General features: G+C 34.8%; 3 protein-coding genes across 11 annotated transcripts; 1 reads left to right on the forward strand and 2 right to left on the reverse strand.

The window, feature by feature from the left end:
• Positions 1-3807, forward strand: LOC108982602 (peroxisomal membrane protein 11C-like). 3 transcript variants are annotated; one of them, XM_035692382.1, is made up of 9 exons: positions 297-466; positions 1584-1691; positions 1790-2015; positions 2363-2437; positions 2515-2589; positions 2689-2769; positions 2893-2967; positions 3096-3269; positions 3547-3807. In XM_035692382.1, the coding sequence occupies exons 3-9, from the start codon at positions 1824-1826 to the stop codon at positions 3580-3582; spliced, it is 708 nt and encodes a 235-aa protein (XP_035548275.1). In that variant the 5' UTR covers positions 297-466; positions 1584-1691; positions 1790-1823; the 3' UTR covers positions 3583-3807. The 3 variants fall into 3 exon arrangements, with proteins under 3 accessions (XP_018809573.1, XP_035548275.1, XP_018809575.1); XM_018954028.2 differs by lacking the exon at positions 1584-1691 and having other exon boundaries at positions 1-466; positions 1782-2015; XM_018954030.2 differs by lacking the exon at positions 1584-1691.
• An 826-nt stretch (positions 3808-4633) lies between these two features.
• Positions 4634-10668, reverse strand: LOC108982601 (F-box protein At4g00755-like). Of its 5 annotated transcripts, none has more exons than XM_018954025.2 (7): positions 10535-10666; positions 10378-10402; positions 10060-10244; positions 8986-9390; positions 8715-8887; positions 6499-6617; positions 4634-5265 (listed from the first exon to the last, which is right to left on the reverse strand). In XM_018954025.2, exons 3-7 carry the CDS (start codon positions 10184-10186, stop codon positions 4998-5000), a joined length of 1092 nt encoding a protein of 363 aa, XP_018809570.1. In that variant the 5' UTR covers positions 10187-10244; positions 10378-10402; positions 10535-10666; the 3' UTR covers positions 4634-4997. The 5 variants fall into 5 exon arrangements, with proteins under 5 accessions (XP_018809570.1, XP_018809571.1, XP_018809569.1 ...); XM_018954026.2 differs by having other exon boundaries at positions 10378-10436; XM_018954024.2 differs by lacking the exon at positions 10378-10402 and having other exon boundaries at positions 10535-10668.
• Positions 10669-18064: 7396 nt separating this feature from the next.
• On the reverse strand, positions 18065-21350 carry LOC109021207 (F-box protein At4g00755-like). Of its 3 annotated transcripts, none has more exons than XM_019003803.2 (6): positions 21274-21350; positions 20860-21010; positions 20074-20493; positions 19803-19975; positions 19512-19630; positions 18065-18747 (listed from the first exon to the last, which is right to left on the reverse strand). In XM_019003803.2, the coding sequence occupies exons 2-6, from the start codon at positions 20984-20986 to the stop codon at positions 18489-18491; spliced, it is 1098 nt and encodes a 365-aa protein (XP_018859348.1). In that variant the 5' UTR covers positions 20987-21010; positions 21274-21350; the 3' UTR covers positions 18065-18488. The 3 variants fall into 3 exon arrangements, with proteins under 3 accessions (XP_018859348.1, XP_035548276.1, XP_018859349.1); XM_035692383.1 differs by having other exon boundaries at positions 20860-21040; positions 21274-21320; XM_019003804.2 differs by lacking the exon at positions 21274-21350 and adding an exon at positions 21139-21260.
• Positions 21351-21558: the final 208 nt, after the last annotated feature.

Below are 21558 nucleotides of genomic sequence, written 5' to 3' on the forward strand. Positions count from 1 at the left end.
ATGTTTTGGACCTTATCCCATTTTCTATTTATAATGTATTTTCAAACTTAGATATAAAATATTTTTTAATTTTTTTATCTTATAATTATTCAAACATAAAAATCAATATAATTTTTATAAATTCTAAAATAAAACACAAAATCATTAAAATTTTATAAACTTTAAAATAAAAATTATATTAAAAAATTATCTCCAAATAAAATTCTAATTTTAGTAATAATTTTATTAATTTTTTTTATCTTTATCTTTTCGAAGTTTAATAAAAAAAAAATTCACTCAAATCATTTCATAAAATTAGGTGGCAACGAACCTTTTGTTTGTTAGTTTTGGGAGAGAGGACCAAACCAGCCTTTTACAGAGCCTATCATAGAGAGGGAGAGAGGTGACGCTGGAGAGAGGCTCTAAGATTTGCTGGGACGGAGCTTGATTGCGCTTCTCGAGGTCAGATCATCGGGCACTTCCTTCGGTACCCTCTCTCTCTCTCTCTCTCTCGTAGAATATAGACTTCTCAAATCCCCGGTCTTTGATCCATGATTTGCTCTTGAAGAGCACTGGCAACAAATTCTGTATGGAAGATTTCGTTTTTATAATATTTGGGTTTTTGTTTATGAACAAGATTTGAACCTTCGGCTGGATATTGAATAATTGTGGAAAATATATGTTTTATTTTTCTGTTCTTTTTTTTTTTTTTTTTCAGCTGGGTAGTGAGTTTTTTTGGGTAAAAGATTGAGTTTTTCAACTGTTTTTTTTTTTTTTCTTTTTTAGTTTCAGATTAGTACTTTGGTTTTAATGTAGATTGAGAGTGGAATTTACTAATAGATATATTTTAGTTTTATTGGTTTGTTGGAGTCATCATCGTTTTATATCTTCTTATAATATACTCTCTGTTTGGCCTGTGGGGAAAATAGAGGAAAAGGGAAAAATTGAGAGTTTAGTCTTTAGAACTGTCGATGGTTAATTTCGAATTAGAAGTTAACTGGGATGAGCCATAGCCTCGTATCAACACAAAGCTGAATAGAGATCTTTGTTGTATCAGGCCCAATGAAAAAAACCTTCAGTTGAAGTTATATGGTCCCTTCCTTTTCTTATCCTTTTTAAGCTACCAACATGACTTTTAATGTTGGTAGTACAAAGGGTTTACCTAAAAGGGTGGGATTAAGGCCCCGTTTGGATGTTGAGCTGAGTTGAGATAAGTTGAGTTCTTTATGAATAATAGTGAGTTAAGATGGTGGAATGAGTTGTGTGGGGCCCACCTAAGATAAGTTTAGATGTATTTGGATGTTAAGATGAGTTTAGATTTATTTATGGAAAGATGAAAAAGGTTGTGGGTTCCGCGTGTAAAGAGGTGTTGAGTTGAAAAAAGTTGTGGGTCTCACGTGTAAAGATGTTTTAAGTTGAGATGAGTTTAGTGATTTGAGAGTTGAGTGTTTGGATGTTAGACTCAGCTTAAAATTAGACTAAATTGAGTTATCTCAATCAGTCCAAGTTCCAAACGGACCCTAAAGCTATCCTGATTGTGTTTGAATGAGACATTGTTTGTGGTGCGTGAACTAATTTAATTGGTTTTTTGTTTTTAATTTCAGTTGTTGCATACGATCTGGATTCTCTTCATTGATTTATGAGTTTGGATGAGAGTATTTCTGTTCCCAACACTCTTTCCACAGTGTTTACTGATTACATGCTATTACTAGGTTGTTGTTTATGTATTACTGGAATGTTCGCTTGACATACTTTCGTTTTTGCGATTGATGCCCTCTGGTGTTATTCTTCATTTTTTGAAGTTGAACAGGACTTTGAATTTGCAAGTTTATTCAGCGTAAAAGATGAGTACACTCGATGCAACTAGGGCAGAACTTGCACTTGTTGTTTTGTATTTGAGCAAGGCCGAAGCCAGGGACAAGATATGCAGGGCAATACAATATGGCTCCAAATACTTGAGTAATGGAGAGCCTGGTACAGCCCAAAATGTTGACAAATCAACTAGCTTGGCAAGGAAGGTTTTCCGTCTTTTCAAGGTTAGATTTTATCATGTGAAACCTAGTCTTTCTATTTCATTTGGAACTATTGCATATTTGGTACTTACATTGGGCCTAAATATGAAATATCTTGTGTTTTTCCGCCTATCTGTTTTTTCATTTATTGATGAAAGTAAGTTTTGACTGAGTATTAATGCTTTGGTTCCTGGAAATAATAAGAGGAGAGAAAATATAATTCAAAGGGACACCTTTGTGTTGTATTCTAATTCCTCCCATGGTCTTGGAATGCACACAAAGAGATACCATGCTGCAGAAAAATCTGATATTGATCTTGCTTTCCAGTATGTTTAAATTCTGTAACATCGTATGCTACATCTGTCAATCAGTTTGTCAATGACTTGCAAGCTCTTATCAGTCCAACTCCGCCAGGAACTCCCCTTCCTATTGTTTTGCTTGGAAAGGTATGAATGAATTTGTTTACCCCCATTAATTATCCTTGCTTATCTTCTTAGTGACCCTGTTTTAATGCTTGCTACAGTCCAAAAATGCATTACTGTCAACTTTCTTGTTTCTTGATCAAATTGTGTGGCTTGGTAGAACGGGCATTTATAAGGTATGGCATGCAAGTTTCTTCTTTTCTTGTTCCTTGTATTTTATATTGGTTTCTGTGATATAAGTTTGTAAGAAGAATTTGAATTTTGGTTTGTTGTAGAACAAGGAACGGACAGACCTACTTGGCCGCATCTCTCTCTATTGTTGGCTGAGTGCCTCAATTTGTACTACTTTGATTGAGGTTTGTTGCTGCCCAGCTTTCCTCAAGGATTTAACCCCCTATCCCCCAAAAAAAAAAAAAAGAGGGAAAAAAAAACACAAAAAGTGTTGCTATGACATGTTTTCGCCTCCCGTCTTTTATCAGGTTGGGGAGCTTGGAAGACTTTCTGCATCAATGAAGAAGTTAGAAAAGGATCTTAATAAAAATGATAAATATCAAGTACGTTTGCCATTCTCTTTTAGGATGGGTTGCCCATCAAAGTTTTTTTTTTTTTTTTTTTTGCCATTCTTATTGCTGTTCCAACCCACCCCTCGGCCCTTATATGCTTTGGTCTTTTGTGAATGCAGAATGAGCAATACCGAGCCAAACTTAAAAAATCAAATGAGAGGTCTCTGGCACTAATCAAAGCAGCCTTGGATCTAGGAGTAGCTGTTGGTCTGCTTCAATTGGTACCCAAGAAAGTTACTCCTCGTGTAACTGGAGCTCTTGGATTTGTTAGCTCACTTATCTCTTGTTATCAGGTACTTGCATATTCTTTGCTGCAAATCTCTAATTAAGATCCCTTGTTCATTTGCTTAACTCTGGCTGCTGAAACTCCACTATGCAATATAAGTAAATTATAAGTACATTACATTAAAAAAATAGGGGTCATGATGATTGGAAGAAAAAAGTTTTTGTCAATGCAAGGTATGAAACCACTGACGTTATCTGGGAGTAAAGCTTCTCTGGCAATCACCGGTTACAAATCCTCCAATTTTTTGCTGATATAATTTTTTTTTTATGGTTTTTGCTTCGCAGTTGCTTCCATCGCCAGCCAAGTCCAAGGCACCATGAAAAGAGAAGCATCTCCTCAATGAGCTTCAATGTTATTTAATTACTTAGATTTGTGAGATTTAACATGGTTTGAGTTTAAGCTATTTGCCTGTTATCTCTGTTATTTCATAATAATTAGCTGCTGGTAACAGTAAGAGTGGATTTACATGTTATCAGACAAACTTGTAGATCAATAAAGGAAGATCATATTTTTATATGACATATAAGAGGAAGCATCCTGGTTAAGATACATGTTTTTATATCTTTAAAAAACAAAAACAAAAAGATGATGGCTGGAATGCTACAGTGATCATCATGCTTGGAATCAGCTAGGGAATTGATGTCATTAACAAAGATGGTTTTGTAGGCAGCTTAAAGCTATAATCTAGTTATTATTGCTATGGCTATAATTTTCTAAACCCGAATCTGAGCTGTTTTATCGTTTAGCTGAATGATATGATTTTGAAATCGTTTATTTTGAGCTGTGACTGCAGTATGTTTTTTGTGCTAATACAATGTGCATGCAATAAAGAATTTTGAGCAATAAAGAATCTCTTAGCATTCTAATTGTATCATCTGTGTCCCCATAGCATCTCTTGTTAAAACAAGATAGCACTTGGTGCATAACTTCACGACACAGGACTTTTGCTTACCAAAGGTTGAATTCACGATATAGGACTTAGCCCGTTTGGATTGTGAGATAATTTTAGATAAAAATTAAAAGTTGAATAAAATATTATTAAAATTAATATTATTGTTATTATTTTTTAATTTAAAAAAATTGAATTAAGATTTGAAAAAGTTGAATTGTTTATTATATTTTATGTAGAAATTTAAGAAAGTTATAATGATGAGATGAGTTGATATGATTATCGCATGAAAGAAACATAAATTTTTAATGTATTTACAATCTAAAACCGTCTCTTAAAAAAGAAATTCAGAAGACATTCAAGTCACTCAGACAAATCGAAAATTGGAAACTACAGGTTTTACTAACCAATAATGTATATAATCTCTGTGGCAAGGGAAAGAAAAAAAATGATAAGACAAACACAACTTCAGACTTATTCAATACCAGTGAATCATTTTTTTCCCTCAGGCTGCAGTTCATTGCCCACTAGACGACTTATATATGATATGAATTAAGTTGCATCAAGTTCGTTAATTAGATCAGCACTGTTAGTAGAAAGCAATAATTACAAAATATGCAGATAAACAGGGATGAACCATAATCTCCTGATAGAAAGACTGCCGAGGAGATTAACTATTTCCGTGTAGGGAAGCCTCTGAGAGTGCGGTGCACAGGACCATAATTTACTCTGTAGAGATGGACCTGCCTTGAAAAGGTTCTCCGACAAAAAAAAAAAAGGACTACTGAGGAGAGGACTTTCATTCTTCATATGGAAAGGGTAGGGAGGGGGAGACATTCAACAAATTCAGGGAAGATTTGCTTCCTCTTCACCCGTTTCAAATTCATCCATATCAACTACTACATTTCCCTGCAATATATGACCAATATACGCAATATGCTGCAAATCTCTGAAACGTCTCACCAACTGATCAGCTGATGGTATGTTCGATTGGGGTTTAAACTCGACCAACGTGTTATTCTTAATCTCCAAGACAAATTTCCCAGATGGTTCAAGAATTTCTACACCAAACGTTGGAGATAACATCCGCCCCATAACTTGAACATAAGACATACTGCAAGTTGGAATAAAGTACATCAAAAAATAAACAACAGAATGCCCCAGGCACACACAAAATATTACTTTGTAAAGAACAATATAGCCCCTATAGGACCTCCTTTATGTAGAGGATGCTTCTGTGAGGGCAGGAAAGTTGGATTTACACATTGTACCATGCATACAAGAGCTTAGTGGTACTGAAGTAACTTTTATTTTTTGGTAAGTTATTGGTACTGAAGTAACTATTATAGCTGCATCAAATTTTGGTTGGCACACTTCTTTACACAATTTCTTTCCACCATTTAATATTCCACATAATGATGAAAACCAAACAATGCTGAAAGATAAGAACTGCAGGAAGTGTTTTATGGCTGCTTTGGGGGGACCAGGCCTCCATATACAAACTGTATTTTCAATAGAATGAACGATGCTTTATTTTTACCATAAATCCTTTTTATATAAGATATCGATGATAAGTACCCTAGCTGAGAACAATTATCCAAACTACCTGATAATTGATAACAAGAACAATTCTTTCCTTATCACAAGCCTTACTAGAGAAAAGGTTGCAATAATTTTATTCTCCTACTTAATTTAAAGAACTTTTATTCCATACTGAAAACAAATGCAACAGTGCAGTAAAACACCAGTCTAACATTGGTGAGGGTGAGCTGAATCGAGCATGTGTATCACAGAAATTAACAGAACCTATTTTTCGATATATACCAGTTAAGCCAGTCCCTAGTCATTCTGACAAAAGCTTAGGCTAAACAAGTGTTAAATAGGAAAGCAAATCTAAAATTAAAAAAAAAGAGTACAATCAGATATCCAAGAGCAAGGTTAGTATTAAAAAATCCCGGCACATGGGAGAAAATTCTATAATTTCCAGATACAGGTTCTAGTGGCAGAGGGAAACTAGGCAGTAAACTTGTGATAGCTAAGACACTGATCTTGGAGTCTATCCTCTCCCACCTCTGCTTTTGTATATCCTACCTGGGAATGTCTTTTCTCTATCTCCAGGGTAACCAGTACCTCTTGTTACCCATTCACACAAATGTCGTGTATGAATCAAAAGCAATAACATAATATACAACACTTAAGGAAAAGACTGAAGCCTATACATAGTGGTTTAAATATAGCAGCAGAGGAAAATTAGCATTTCATGGGCATAGTAAGTCCTCCATTGTATAACTATAGATGAATATAAAAATAAATAAAAAAATTGTGGAAAAGAAGGTATGGAACAAACCATGTATAAAATAAGCCATCCATTTCTTGTCTCTGTACCCTACCCAGCAGCTCAATCTGCAAAATTCCACCAACACAAAGAACAGGTTCTGGAAGCTTGAACTTCTGTAAGCGACTTTCCTGTTTGAGGTAGTCATTTAAGGAAGTCAGTTATTTCTCAACAAGCATAAAAGAAAAAGAAAAATAATAGCATGATCAAGAGAAAAGAACAGCATTCAGACAGGAATAATGATATTTGCAAGCTGGTGTAGAGGACACACACCTCACACCATTGGCATTGCAGGATTTGATTTGCAAGAGGAGTTTAAATTTAGTTCTCTTGCAAATCAAACCCTGCCATGTCAGTGGTGTGGGGTGTGCTCTTCACACCAGCTTGCAAGTAGGACTCTTCAGACAGTCATCAAATAAAAACTAAATCTTGTAAAAATGACCATATAAAAAACTAATAAGGATACAGGAGATAGTAAATTGGATTAAAGGAGTGACTAAGAACTTTCTAACCAGCCTTTGTAATATCCTTAAAACTTTAAAACAACTGTCTATGAACTTAATCTCATTAATCATAACCTGCTTGCTTCTATATTATCTCATATCCGTCCACTTTCCTAAAATGAAAATAGGTTCTTAAACCCTGGAAAAAGGGAGGGCGCTTCTCATAAAGGGATGCAGTTACCATGGAAGGATCCTTGACGTGGCTTTCATGGCTGGAGAACAATGTTTGCTTCTGATCTAATAGTAAAATCTTTTTTCATTGAGAATACAGTTCACAAAACCCATTACATCTCTCTGATGAGTTGAGTTGATTTTCATATTGGTTTTACTAACCATGGTTCTTCCATGCACAGAACAAAAACTGTATTGAAATAGAGGATTTACAGAAGCAAGCAAGTATAGCAGCATCAATGTCCATAGGTTTAGGAAATTTCTTTTCCAATCCCATTTTTGTATCAGATGCCATAGTTTGTCTGTTTCATAGCTTGTTGAAGATTGTGGGAAGCTCAAATCAGGTCTCTTAGAGCAGGAATATTGATGGGGCACTTACATTGCACAGAATATCCTAGTAGCTAAGCTATAATATTACGTTCATTCATACTATAAAAAAAATTACGTTAATTCCTGATGGGGTCTTATTTATATGTATAGACTTATAAAAACAATCCTAGTAGCTACATAATATTGTCATAGGCTGAGGGGAATATGTTACATATTCGCAAAAATCAGAGTGACTTAGGCCCCATTTGGATGTTACACATTTGCAAAAATCCCATCTCATCTCAACATCCAAACATCATTCAAACACAACCACTTTTCAATTTCAAATTTTCAAAATTCTCAACTACAAATCACAAAAAAAAAATTCAACTTTTTCAAAAAATAATATTAAAAAATTATACTCTAACAATATTTTAATTTTATAATATTTTTACTCAATTTTTTCTCTCTCCTTTCCCAAAATCTCATAAAATATCTTAATTCAAACCATTTCACTACTATTCACAGATTATTCATTTCATCTCAACATCCAAACAAGGCCTTAGTTAAATTGTTCCCATAGTGAGGCTTTTGCAGAGGGGAAATATGTCACGTATGTGCAAAATAGGTTGACTCAAATCCGTCCATTGCAGATGCTCCTGCTGAGAGGGTGGGTGGTCATTTCATGGCTCATTTTCAGGCTGTTGTCAAATCCAGCTTCTTCTTCAATTGGCTTCAGGTTCTTGGAAACAGAGGGGATAACTGGTCCATAGCTATAGTTGCAGCTACAATAGACAAATCATACCCACTTTCAACTTTTCCATTTAGTATCAGTTTTAAATAAGAATGAACAGTGTTTCATATGGAGTGGCTAGATAGGCTGCCATTTTCAGTTCAGGGAAGTCAATCAGCAATGGACAGCCCTATTCAGTTGAAACCTCTGTTATGCTCCACCTTCCATGATCCTCTGTCTGCTCTGTTCTTCAGTGGAAGAAGAGAGAGCTCCTAAAACATTATGCCAGCATGGAAGGCAGACCAGAAGAAAGAAAAAGATTTTCATGCAAAAATCAGAGGAAAACCAGCTATTGCAGGCAAAGCACATTGCATTTTAGCTAAGTGTTGACAGAGCAATGCCTGCAAAAGATTGCAGTTCAGCTTCTTAATAGACACCCCTAATCCCTAACAATTCCCTCACCTCAGAAACCAAATCAAAATAGTAGAAATATTACAAAAATAAATAAAGACCTGAGCCATTGGAAATTCTTGTGAAGTGTAGGTCCATATAAATTTGTCATCGGCAGAACCAGGGGACAAGTCACCCAGAAGATCATTCCCTACATCTGTAGGGCCCTTGGGATGGCCCATTCTAAATCGCACAGCTTTGGCCGAATAAATAGGTTCACCCCTCTGAAAGTAAGCTGGAAAAATTAACAAATCACATCATTGTTGAAAGATGTTTATAAGGTCAAAACAATCTGGAAGAATGCATAGTTAGTGGAAACGTTTGACACAATACCTTTGAAAGGGCGTATATTTATTTCAGTAATAACACAAAAGTCATCAGCCAATTTGTATGTTAGTCTCTCAGGTACCTCAGGATTACTCTGTCCTTTACTCGACCAGTATGAAGCTCTCAGTGCAACAAGAGTATTATCAATGCTTTCCTCTGGACAATGATCAGTGCTAGATGCACTAATTGCTTTTGAAATGCAATCCCTAACAATAAATGATGTGCAAGCTCGAGCTAAAAGGGCATAGCCCCTATCATTCCTTTCCAAAGATTCCCATTCCTTTGAATAGCTAGATCCAGCTTCTACAGGCTCTGTTGCTCTGCATTTGTTCAACCCAATAACATGGGCAACTCTAGATAACTGAGGAAACATTCTCAAGCATAATTGCTTCCAAAGACCATTTGCAATCACTGCAGATCATTAAGAGATCCTATCATTTCATTCATCTTGGTACTGAGACAGTAATTAACATTATACTTTCAGAGTTTCATGAACTACCAAATTGACAGAAACAATGGGGACTGAAAAAAGTTGAACATATCACCTAAAGGATATCAGCATAAGCTAAATATAACATAACATGAGACCTACTGCATTGTAAACCTGTAACCAGTCTACAACACTAAGTAGAGGTAAAAAGACTGCAATTTCAATTCGTTTTTCTTTTTCTTTTTTCCCTTGTGAGTCATAACTACATGTGCCACTATGAAGTAGAAATTCTACCAACCCTTAATCTTATGCCTCACTTAAAACCATCTACTCTCCTAATCTAATATGATACCTACTCATGAAGGCCTCGAATGAGCATACTGTTTATCAATAATTTTTTAACCAAATTTTGATCGCATATAGTATCACTCATACCGGAATCATGCAAGTACTGTAATTGTTGTACACAAAAATATTAACTTATTTTACTCCATATGGTTCCATAGTATACTTGCTGCTAAATCCACTACAACTGAACAAAATAACAGATATAAATTACTTGGATGAATGAAGGAATTGGGAATGTTTGCAATATAAAACTATGAGTCTACCATATTCAGAAATGCATGCATTTAACTGTTTTAACTCACCAAAATTTCGCCAAGACTGTGAGACAGAACTAACGCGGACAAGATCAGATGGATCTTCCAAATACGTTAGAATCTTCAACGATATGTCGAAATCGAGCAGATTCAAGAAATCCGTACTAGCTTCCATATCAAGTAACTACTCCAAAAGATACGCAAGACCAAGTTATTTGTTCAGACTTCAAAATCTGAATCGGTGATGTACAAGACAATTTATCAGCTGTTACAGTGACAAGCTAGAAAATTCACACAAAAGCACCCCCACCCACCCCCAACATGAAAATGGCAATCAAAGCTCAACGGAATTTTTCAGTTCCCTACCAGAACCAGTCAGCCTCATCTCAACCTGATACTCCAAAATAAAAATACGAAGATTCTCACTAATTCAGGAACAAAAACCCAATTTCAGAAAGAAAGAGAAATATTAACAAACGAAGAGGCTTAAAATTTTGCAAAAAAATGAGGTGCAGAAACTTACAAGACCATTTTTTTGGATGAAAAAGCTTTTCTCAATCTGGAAATACGAAATAGAAAATGTGAAACGAAAGTATCCTGTCTCGTAGACGCTAGAAACTCAGAGAGGAAGTGGCCTGTTTTAGAGTGAGAGATAAACAGTATGCTTTTCTTTCTTTAAAGGGATGAGACAAACATTTGGTGGTTTGGGTGATTGATGCTTCCTGATTAATTAAATAAAATATTATTATTTTAATATTATTATTATTTAAAATTTTAAAAAAATTGAATTATTTTTTATATTTTATATAAAAATTTTAAAAAATTATAATAATAAGATGAAATAAATTATAATGAGTGGAAATGAGTTTTGAATTCCATTCATTTATATTTTTCTGTTTATTAAACTAATAAATTTCTGTATAAAAATATGTATCTCACCATCACGGCGTGAACAATCCCTGTTAAGAAAATAAAAATATTTTATTATAAAAAATTAAACTTCTAAGCTTTATCTGAATGTAGGTAACCTACATAACTTGTCCACCACATAAATTTCAATAAGATGTGAAGGAAGCTAAGCTACATACAAACCATCAACCAACATGTTTTTTGTTTATGAAAATGTGAGCAATTTTGAAATGTATATGGACCTATAATGTCACTCCACCATTCAAAGTATTTTCATGAGGTTATGTATCAATCTCAATTACAAGATCTTGGATCTAAATTAATCGACATTCGACCTCTACAATATTTAATCATGAGAAATAATATTAACAGTTTTATGATGTGTAAGTCTCACGTATTTTTTTTTTTTTAAAAAAATAGATAAATTTGAAAACCCACTTAATAAAATTATTTTTTACTAGTAAATTTTTTTTTTAAAAAAAAAAAAAAAAAAAAAAAGGAATACGCAAAACTTACATCTTAAAAGTACACAGTATAAGTATAAGCCTAACATTTAATTATACTACAAAGTCTACATGTTCAGCCATCTATTTCTTAATTATAGAAGAATGTTCGACATAGTTAATAGTTAATTGTAGACTATGTTGACACGTACGGAGTCCAAGAGACCCAATCTCTTATCTTACAACAAAATAAATGTTTCTTCTTCTAGATTCAATTGGGGTTGGCATGGACTGTATGACATGATATTCTTCACATTCACATTCACATTCACATTCACATGGGCTTTAATGTCCTCTTCGCATGGGTTGAAAACATCTCTTTCATGGCTTGAAAACTCCAATGTCTCCTTTCTTTTCAACGACCATGGCGTTTGTGTATCCACTTGTCCCAAAAGGTTCTTCTCGATGCATGTGGGAAGGTCGGTCACCACTTCTCCCTGTCGTGCAATTCTGGCACTTCCTTACGCAACATCTTAACATTATTAATCATCTTATTAAATTATATCATCCTTTTTACGTTATATTCAATAAATGTAATCTTTTATTTTTGACAAAAAAATGGATAAATAATATTAGATATAATTTTAAAATATATAAATTGTGCGTATTCATTTTAAAAAAAATAGGAGTCTATAATTAAAAATAATAATTTTTTTTATGTGAATATCACATTTATTTACTTTTTTTAATTAAATTGTTTAAAACTTATACATATTTTAAGATTGTAAATATCATTTCAACAAAATGAGGTGTCCTTGATATGACTTTAGTAGCACCCTACCACCTACTAATTGGACATGATGACGGCGATTTCAGCCCCACTAAAATTTGAATTCATGATCTAATACATGTGAAACAATGAATGGAATTGCTTTTGGGGGCTACGACTATAGTAGTAAAAACTTCCTTTTTAAGCCACTCCCTTCAATATTAATTGGATAGCACATAGTTGATGTTGGAAAAAGCTTCACACTTTAATTAATCATCGATCACAGATCCGTAGGATCTGTTACAATTATAAAAAATCAATATATATATATATATATAATGTTTGGGGATTGAGATTAGATGAAAATTTTATAAGATTTAAAAAATGATATTTTATGAAATTTTAAAAAAAGAGAGAAAAAGTTGAATAAAAATATTAGAAAGTTAAAATATTATTATAATATAATTTTTATTTTAAGATTTGAAAAAGTTAAATATTTAAAATTAAAAAATATTTATATTTAAGTGATGTTTGAAGAGAGAAAATGAGATGAAACCATTCCATATTCCAAACAAGTCCTTTGAAGCAAATAAATTTGTTTCTTATTCGGTCTTTTTTTTTCCTGGTCAAAGTAAAACTACTACCCATTTGGTGGTCTAAAAAACGTGAAAGAATTTGAGACCACAAAAGAAAAATAATCAAACGGTGACGCTGGAGCCTAACAATAAAGTTGGAACAATAATTAAGCTCAAACGAGCCTTATTAAGCTACTCAGATGATTGGTGCCAGGCACGAAAATTGGAAAATAAATCGAAGACATTCAGGTCAGCCAGGCAGATCGAAAGTTGGGAACTAAAGATTTACTAAATATTGTATAGATAAAAGCTCAGGAGAGGGAGAGAGTGGGGAAGAAAATTTGGCGAGACAAACATGAAACAACTTCAGCCTTATTCTATAACAGTGATTCAGTGAACCATTAGCTGGAGATCATTGGCCACTAGACAGACTATTGATTACATGATATGAAATTCAAGTTGCCTCGAGTTCATTACTAAGATCAGCACTGTTAGAATAAGGCAATAATTACAAATTGTGAAGATAAACAGGAATGAACCTGTAACACACCTCAAAGATTAAAATAAGATACATTGATTTGCTCTAGTCGAGGGAGGGGAGCTCCTTCGAGAAAAGGAGAGAGAAAATGAGAGAAAATGGGAAAAAGACAGAAGTTTCTATATCATTCCAAATTGCCTTTGTACATATACTCCCATGAAAATCCTACAAATCCTACGTAGAGCTAAGTAGAGGCCATGGGCTTTTTAAGTCCTCATAGCAAAATAAACATAAATAGGAATAAAGCAACTAGGCTTACTAACACAAACCTAGCCCATATAGAAAAATACAATAAAACTAAGTAACAAAAAAGTAAACATCCTAGCCCGCCCCATAAAAACTCCTGTGCCCAAACCTCGAAATCTTTATTACCTCAAACCAAAGCCCACAATGGCCTCAGCCCATTCCGATATATGTGCTGAAATGTGATAAACCTCCCCCCTTCAAAGCATATTGCCCACAAGGTGTGAGTAGACTTCTAGATCCTGGAAGAACACCTCAATTCCTGCCAACATACAATCTCACTTTTAACATCTCTACCACTCATCACATCACAGTGCTCAAATAATAAACTAGAACTCATAAGGTGTTTATCAACAAGGATCCATTGATGCTTTTCCACAACTACCATTGAAAAGAACATTGAGGGAACCAAAACCCCTGCCAAACCAAGGCCTTGCCCTTTCAAAACCCAAGGAACCTGTAAATTCGTTGGCCACACATTCCTCAACAAATAAAATTTTCTGCCCAATTACCCCATAACCAGTATTCTCTGTGTCTTCCATCTCAAAGACTTGTTTACACCCAAACATCAAAACCACACAACTCTTAATTGATATTTCCACGAATAGGTAAGGTGCAATTTTCGCTCCCTTCTGATTGGTAGGTATTTAAAGTGTGGGTGAACCTAGGTTGTTGAGAGGCCCAATTGATGAAACCAAATGCAAGTGAGTGGTGGGTAAGGAGGAGAAATGGACCAAGTGGGTCACTTTGGGTTCTCATGGCAACAATATACTCATAAGTTGCACTACTCTTTTGAATAAGAAATATGTGAAAAAATAATAGTTCTCCCCGAGGCATAGTGGCCAAAAGAGAAATAACCGTGTAAGTTGCTAAAGATCCAACAACTCAAAGTCCCCACAGTGCTTGAAGTGTGCGCTTAATCTTAGTAATATAGATGTGAATGAAAAATAAAAACCAACCCAACCCACTAGCATCAGCCGTGTAAAACATGTCAAGATTTTGCTTGATAATATCACTTGACGTAGAATTTTCAAGTAAAAGGGGAGCTGATGCAATAACAACAAATGACAAGGCAGCATTCTCTAACCCCACTCTATATAAAACAACCTCTCGAGCATTGAAGATATCAATGGTCCAAGGGCTGTAAATTCCATGATAGACCGTTCGACCTCTATTGACCCCACTTCTCTTAAAAAGCAACAAGAGAAACAATTGTGCAAACAGATTAATCCTAGCAAAACACATCACGGAATAGAATGTCCAATAACAACCCACACTCTTATCCGACATTTCATCAAACACCTTGCGAGCTGCACTCAAGTCTTTAAAACCTTTTGCATCAACCATCCTGATTCTCTCATCAAACCCACTCTCCAAAAGTCTAAGCTCCACAGGCACAGTCCCTTCAAGATTGTCATTGTTAAGACCCAAGTAACATAAATATCTCAAATGGACACCCATTTTAAGATTTTGCTCCTTAAGAAAGTTGGAAGAGGAGAAGGCTTGGCTTAAACCAATTTCAAACCTACCAAATACAGGTATATTTATTTTTCTAACCTGGAAATCAAAAGCAGATGCAAGACACAAATGCAACCCATTGGGCATGCCACAAGACCATATCCAAGAAATTCCCAAATTGACTAGCATTTTTGCACTAACCTCCCCTATATTTGCATTCCAATTTTTTACTCAACAATTTTGTGTCGCAACTTGGAAATTTGGCCTCAACGAACTTTTTATCACGGAAAGAAAAACAAATAATGGATTTACCAAAGGATCCCCTACAAGTTTCCTAGCAAGGAATAAGAAAGGCTTCTCAAAGTGATAATTGCTCTTGGCCAATATCTCATAATACTACAAATTCTTCTTCCGTTGGAAAGTAACCTGCTTTGCCTTCACCTGTCTGTTCTTCACATCAACCTTGTTTCCACAAAGAACAATTGGGATGTTTTCACACATGGCAAAGGTCGCAGTGCCATGTTGGAACATTTTTGTAAATCAACCGAGCAGTAACATCAAACATTATAATTTCACATTGCCCATGGATGTAATAACCATCTCTAAGGCTGCCAAATTTCTCTTGCCCTGCCGTGTCCCAGCGGTAGAAACGAATTTTCTCACAATTGGTGAAAAAGTCCAATGGATGGACTTCCACACCAATGATCGGTTCATATTTATTCTAAAACTCCCCAGTAAGATGCCTTTTCACAAACGTTGTTTTTCTGGTTCCACCATTGGCAACAATCACAAGCTTGAAGCTCATATAATCTACAGTCTGTTGATTCGACAAAGCCAAAGGAAGAAAAACAATGGAAGGAGGCGCTTAGAAATAATAGTGGGGTGATGGAGTGAAGTGAAGTACTTATGAGCGTATGAAAGTGCATTCTAAATATCATATTATTTGACTAAAATGTTAAAATATGAATATAAATCATAGAAATTAATGTGTATTCTTGAATTGAGTTTTTATTTACTTTGGGATACTGCTAAATAGATTTTTATGTTTAATTTTAGAGTCTATAAAAGAGCAAGTCAAAGCCCAGTCAAATTCAAAAGAGGACTTTCAAGTGGGCCAGATGTTGGAACAAGTTAAGAACTTTCAACGAGTGTAAAACTCTTCAAATAAGGATAATGATGGGATTTGAAAGCAATTTGGATCAGGAAAAAAAAAAGAAAAAAATTCATAAAAGGAAACCGCAAGAAGTTAAGTCCGAAATTCGTTAGGAGACAATCTGGATATACTTTAGTATTTTGACTGTAACTTTCCACTCACATATCGGATTAATGCGATTCTTGATGCGTTGGAAAGCTATCTTAAATGACTAAAAATTTGTCTCTAAAAAGGATTTCTAAATTCGAAATATTGAAGTATGTACGTGGCTGATAATCTGAGTCCTAAAATTTAAGCGATTTTTATGCGGGAATCGTGAAGACATTAAGGTTTACCCTATATAAGCATATCATTAGCATGAAACTGAAGAGTTTTTAAAGGGAGGATAGATGGCTCAGTTATGAAGAGAGGATAAAAATACTATTTTTATTTATTTTTAGTTCTTCTTTGGAGAATTAAATCTTGGGTAAAGCCTAGGGAGTAAATTCACCGGTAAAAATATTTTGACTTTATTTCAATTCAAAGATTAAGTTTTATTGTTTGAGATTTTAGGATTCAATTTTCTATTTATTTTGAATATTTTAAATTTGAGATAATTATATTAAATCTTGTTATGGTTTAATTTTGTTGAGCTATAGGATTATGAATATATGATTGTGACTTAAACATGCTTTTCATGTCATTGATGTGATCTTTTACTACATTATTATTTGAGAACATAGTGTCATCTTTAGATCTGATATTCCTTTTTTTTATATAACAACTATGGTTTTTAGAGGGAGAATAGATTCTAAAATTAAATTTAAGAAAGTAAATGAATATAATGTCATATCTTCCAATTAGGAATTTGGTACTATAATTCTTAATTGTGTATATCGTTTGGATTGAAAAAGTCAGAATATTGGATTTGGTTCATAGAAGTCCGAAGCTTTACTTGCCTTCTTATATGTGCCTTAATCTCATTTTAATTACATGCTTTAGATAGAATTTTCATTATTGTCATATTGTAATTTGATTTTTTTCTTTTAAGTTTGCATCATGTTGTGTTTCTTCCGACTCCCTGTGAATCGACACCCTGAACTATATACTATAACACCGCGTACTAGTTTGGGTGTAATCAAGTACAAAGTTCAGGCTAGGGTTAGAATCGTCGCTTTTTCTACAAAAATGAGGGAGATCAACGAGTTGAAATATTGTTTGGCTGGGTTTTCGTGGTGAGAACAGAAGGTCGACACCACCACCGGGGTCAAAGTCTCATCTCGAGTGTTGGAAGTAAGTGTTGGGATTTTGATGGTGGAGAAGGAGTTTCTATCTAAGAGGGGTTATGGATTCAGCTGAGGGTTCTAGAGGGTGGTAAAGACTTGGATGGTTGTTAGGGGATTTGAGTGAAAGAGCTAATTTCTCTACCATGTGAGAGAGAGGGAGAGAGGTTTTACTAGGTATTCGGCCTTCCTCTTCCTCGATGAAGTATTTGGATGATGCAATAATTGTTTTTCTTCCATAAGTTTTGATGGCTAAGAGATCAGTGTTTGTTTTATACCAATTGTTAAAAACCTAACAACCATGGATTCAAAAACCCTAAGACTGTTGGATATTAATTTGATTAAATCTTTAACCTTTAGAATCAGAACATTCCACCATACTTTCGAATCCAACGTCCACGGCGGCCCTCTCTATTGACATTGACCCAGTGATAGTTATTTCCCTTTTGGCAGCTTCACTCATTTATCAGTATTCAATGACTTGCACTATGCACATACATAATACCAAAACATTTTAATCCAGCGTATAGGTCGCCCCCTCCATGACTTGAACTCGTGACGTGGTTTCTACTTTGATACTAATTTGTAACACATCTCAAAGATTAAAATAAGATAACATTGATTTGCTCTCTTTGAGGGGAGCTCCTCCAAGAAAGTGAGAGGGAAAATGAGAGAGACAACGAAGTTTTTATATCATTCTAGATTGCCTTACACTATTAAGCATTTGAGTATATAGACTCCCATGAAAATCCGACAAATACTACGTAGAGCTAAGTATTGGCCATGAGCCTTTTTAAGTCTTCGTAGCAAAATAAACATAAATGGTAATAAAGCAACTGGATTTACTAACACAAACCTAGCCCATATAGAGAAATACAATAAAACTAAGTAAGAAAACATTAACCATACTAGTCCGACCCATAAAAGCTCCTGAACCCAAATCTCAAAATCTTTATTACCCCAAACCAAAGCCCACAATGGCCTCGGCCCATTCCCGTAGATGTGCTGAAGTGTGACAAAACCGTACATCTCCTGATAGAAAAGACTGACGAGGAGAGGACTTTCAACATAATTCTCCATATGAAAGGATGGAGAGGGGGAGACATACAACAATTTCAGAGAAGATTTTATTCTTCATCGTCGCTCATTTCAAACTCATTGATATCATCGACTAAGTTTCCCTGCAATATAGTAGGAATAGACAAAATATGCTGGAAATATGTGCGACGTCTCTGCAAGTGATCGGCTGAAGGTATGCTTGGTTGGGTTTGAAACTCGACCAACGTGTTATTCTTAATCTTCAAGACAAATTTCCCAGATGGTTCAAGAATCTCTACGCCAAAAGTTGGCGATAACGGCCGCCCCATAACTTGAACATAAGACATGCTGCAATGTGCAATAAAGTGGATCAAACTATAAACGACACAAAACTTTCTGCCCTCAGCCCTGCTAGCAGCACAAGGGAATTGCCACGCATACACAATACTACTTTGGGGAGGGAACGAAAGCTGGATTTACAAGTTGAACCGAGCACACAAGGTATAAAATAGCATGGCAGTGCTAAATTAACTATTATAGCAGCATCAAAGTTTGGTCGGTACACTTCTTTCCACAATTTAATATTCCACAGAATGATAGCCAAGCAATACCAAAAGATAAGAACTGCAGGAAATTTTTTTGCTGCTTCAAGGGAGCCAGGCTTTCAAATATAAACTGAATTTTGAATAGAAAGAACCATGCTTTTATTTTTGCCATAAATCCATTTTATACAAGACAATGATGATAAGTTCCCTTGTTTGTTTTTGTATATGAGATGAGATGAGTTGAGATGAAAATTAAAAGTTGAATAAAATATTATTAGAATATATTTTTTTTAGTATTATTTTTGTTTTGAAATTTGAAAATTTTGAATTGTTTATTTTATTTTGTGTGGAAATTTGAAAATGTTGTAATGATTAGATAAGATAAGATAAGATAAGTTGAGAGAAGTTGTGAAAACAAACGAGGCCTAAACTACCTGATAATTGATAACAAGAACACTAACAAAAAATTGATAACAAGAACAATTCATAAGTTGTTAGTCCTCCATATAATACTGAAAACGAATATTAAAAAAAAGTTGTGAAAAAAAAGTAACATATGAAACAAACCGCGTAGAGAGTGAGCCACCCGTTTCTAGTCTCTGAACCCTACCCCGCAACTCAATCTGCAAAATTCCACCAACACAAAGAACAGGTTCTGGAAGCTTGTACTTCTGCAGGCAACTTTCCTGTTTATGAGGAAGTCATTTAAGGAAGTAATTTATTTCTCAACACGTATAATATCAAGAAAAATATAATAGCAGGATCAACAGGAAAACAATAGCATTCAGACAGTGATCGACTAACAATTCCATCACCTCAGAAACAAATCGAAATTGTAGAAACATTAAAAAAAAAGACCTGAGCCACTGGAAATTCTTGTGAAGTATAGGTCCATATGAATTTTTCGTCGGCAGAAACGGGGTACGAGTCACTCAGGAGATCACTTCCTACACCCATAGGGCTCTTGGGATGGCCCATTCGAAATCGCATAGCTTTGACCAAATATAGAGGCGAACCCGATTGAAAGTATGCTGGGCAAATTAACAAATCACATCATTGTCAATAGATGTTTAAAAGATCAAAACAAACTGGAAGAGTGCAAAGTTCGTGGAAAAGCTTCACACTATACCTTGGAAAGGGCGTATATTGATTTCTGTAATGACACAAAATTCATCAGCCAGTTTGTATGTTAGTCTCTCAGTCACCGCAGGATTACTCTGTCCTCTAGTCAACCAGTATGAAGCTCTCCGTGCAACAATATCCGCTGGTTGAAGAGTATTATCGATACTTTCCTCTGGATAATTATCAGTGCTAGATGCACTAATTGCTTCCAAAATGCAGTCCCTAACAATAAATGATGTACAAGCTCGAGCTAAAAGGGCATAGGCCCTATCATCCCTTTCCAGAGATTCCCATTCTTTTGAATAGCTAGATCCAGCTTCTACAAGCTCTTTTGTACTGAGTTTATTCAATTCAAAAACATGGGACACTCTAGATAACTGAGGAAACATTCTCAGACATAATTGCTTCCAAAGACCATTTACAATCACTGCAGATCATCAAGAGTTCAAACCTATCAGTTCAAGAGCGTCAATTCCGAGCCAGCAATGTACACTGAACTTCCAGTGTTCTTGAACTACCAAATAGACAGACACAACGACTGAAAGGAGTCTAACATATCGATTAAAGTATCTCTCAGCATGAACTAAATATAACATAACATAACACGGTGTTAAACCAGAACCTATTTACTTCAAATGGTTCCATTCAGTATATTCTCTGATAAAACTACTAGAACTGAACAAGATAACCTGTTTAAATTACTTTGGATGATAAAGGAATGGGGATTGTTTACAATATAAACAATGAGTCTACCATATTTAGAAATGCAGGCATTTAAGTGTTTTTAGCTCACCAAAATGTCGCCAAGACCGTGAGACAGAACTAGCGCGGAGAAGATCAGATGAGTCTTCCAAATACGTTAGAATCTTCAACGATATGTCGGGGTCGATTCGATCCAAGAAATCCATACAAGCTTCCATGTCAAGTAACTACTCCAAAAGATACTATAAAATAACACAGTTCGCAAATTCTCACTAGTTCAGGAAAAAACCAGATTTCGGGAAAGACACAGAAAAATAAACAAAAGGAAAAGAGTTAAAGTTCTGCAGAAAAATGAGGTGCAGAAACTTACAACTTACAAGACCATATTTTTCGGGAAAAAAAAAACTTCTTAATTTCGTAATGCGAAATGGAACAAATCAAAGGAAATTATCTTGTCTCAGAGACGCTCGCGACTTTGAGAGTGAAAAATGTCGAGAAAGTGTACCTGTTTTGATTTTGAACGAGAGAACGGTGCGCGTTTTACAGGAATGAGACGAACGTTGATGCAAGAGTGACACGTTCGGAACCATTTAAGATGAGAAATAATTCGTACACACGTATCTCTTTTAAAAAGTTTAAATCATAAATTGAGTTTGCGTAGCACTTCAAGAATAGCCAAAGTAAGATGTGAATGAGACGGTATAAAAGTAAACCATAAAGTGACATGTGAATGTAATATGTTAGATTGTAAACTTATTTTTATTATAATATAAATCAATAAATTATATAA

Source organism: Juglans regia, chromosome 7, assembly GCF_001411555.2.
Source record: "Juglans regia cultivar Chandler chromosome 7, Walnut 2.0, whole genome shotgun sequence".
NCBI classification, from domain to species: domain Eukaryota; kingdom Viridiplantae; phylum Streptophyta; class Magnoliopsida; order Fagales; family Juglandaceae; genus Juglans; species Juglans regia.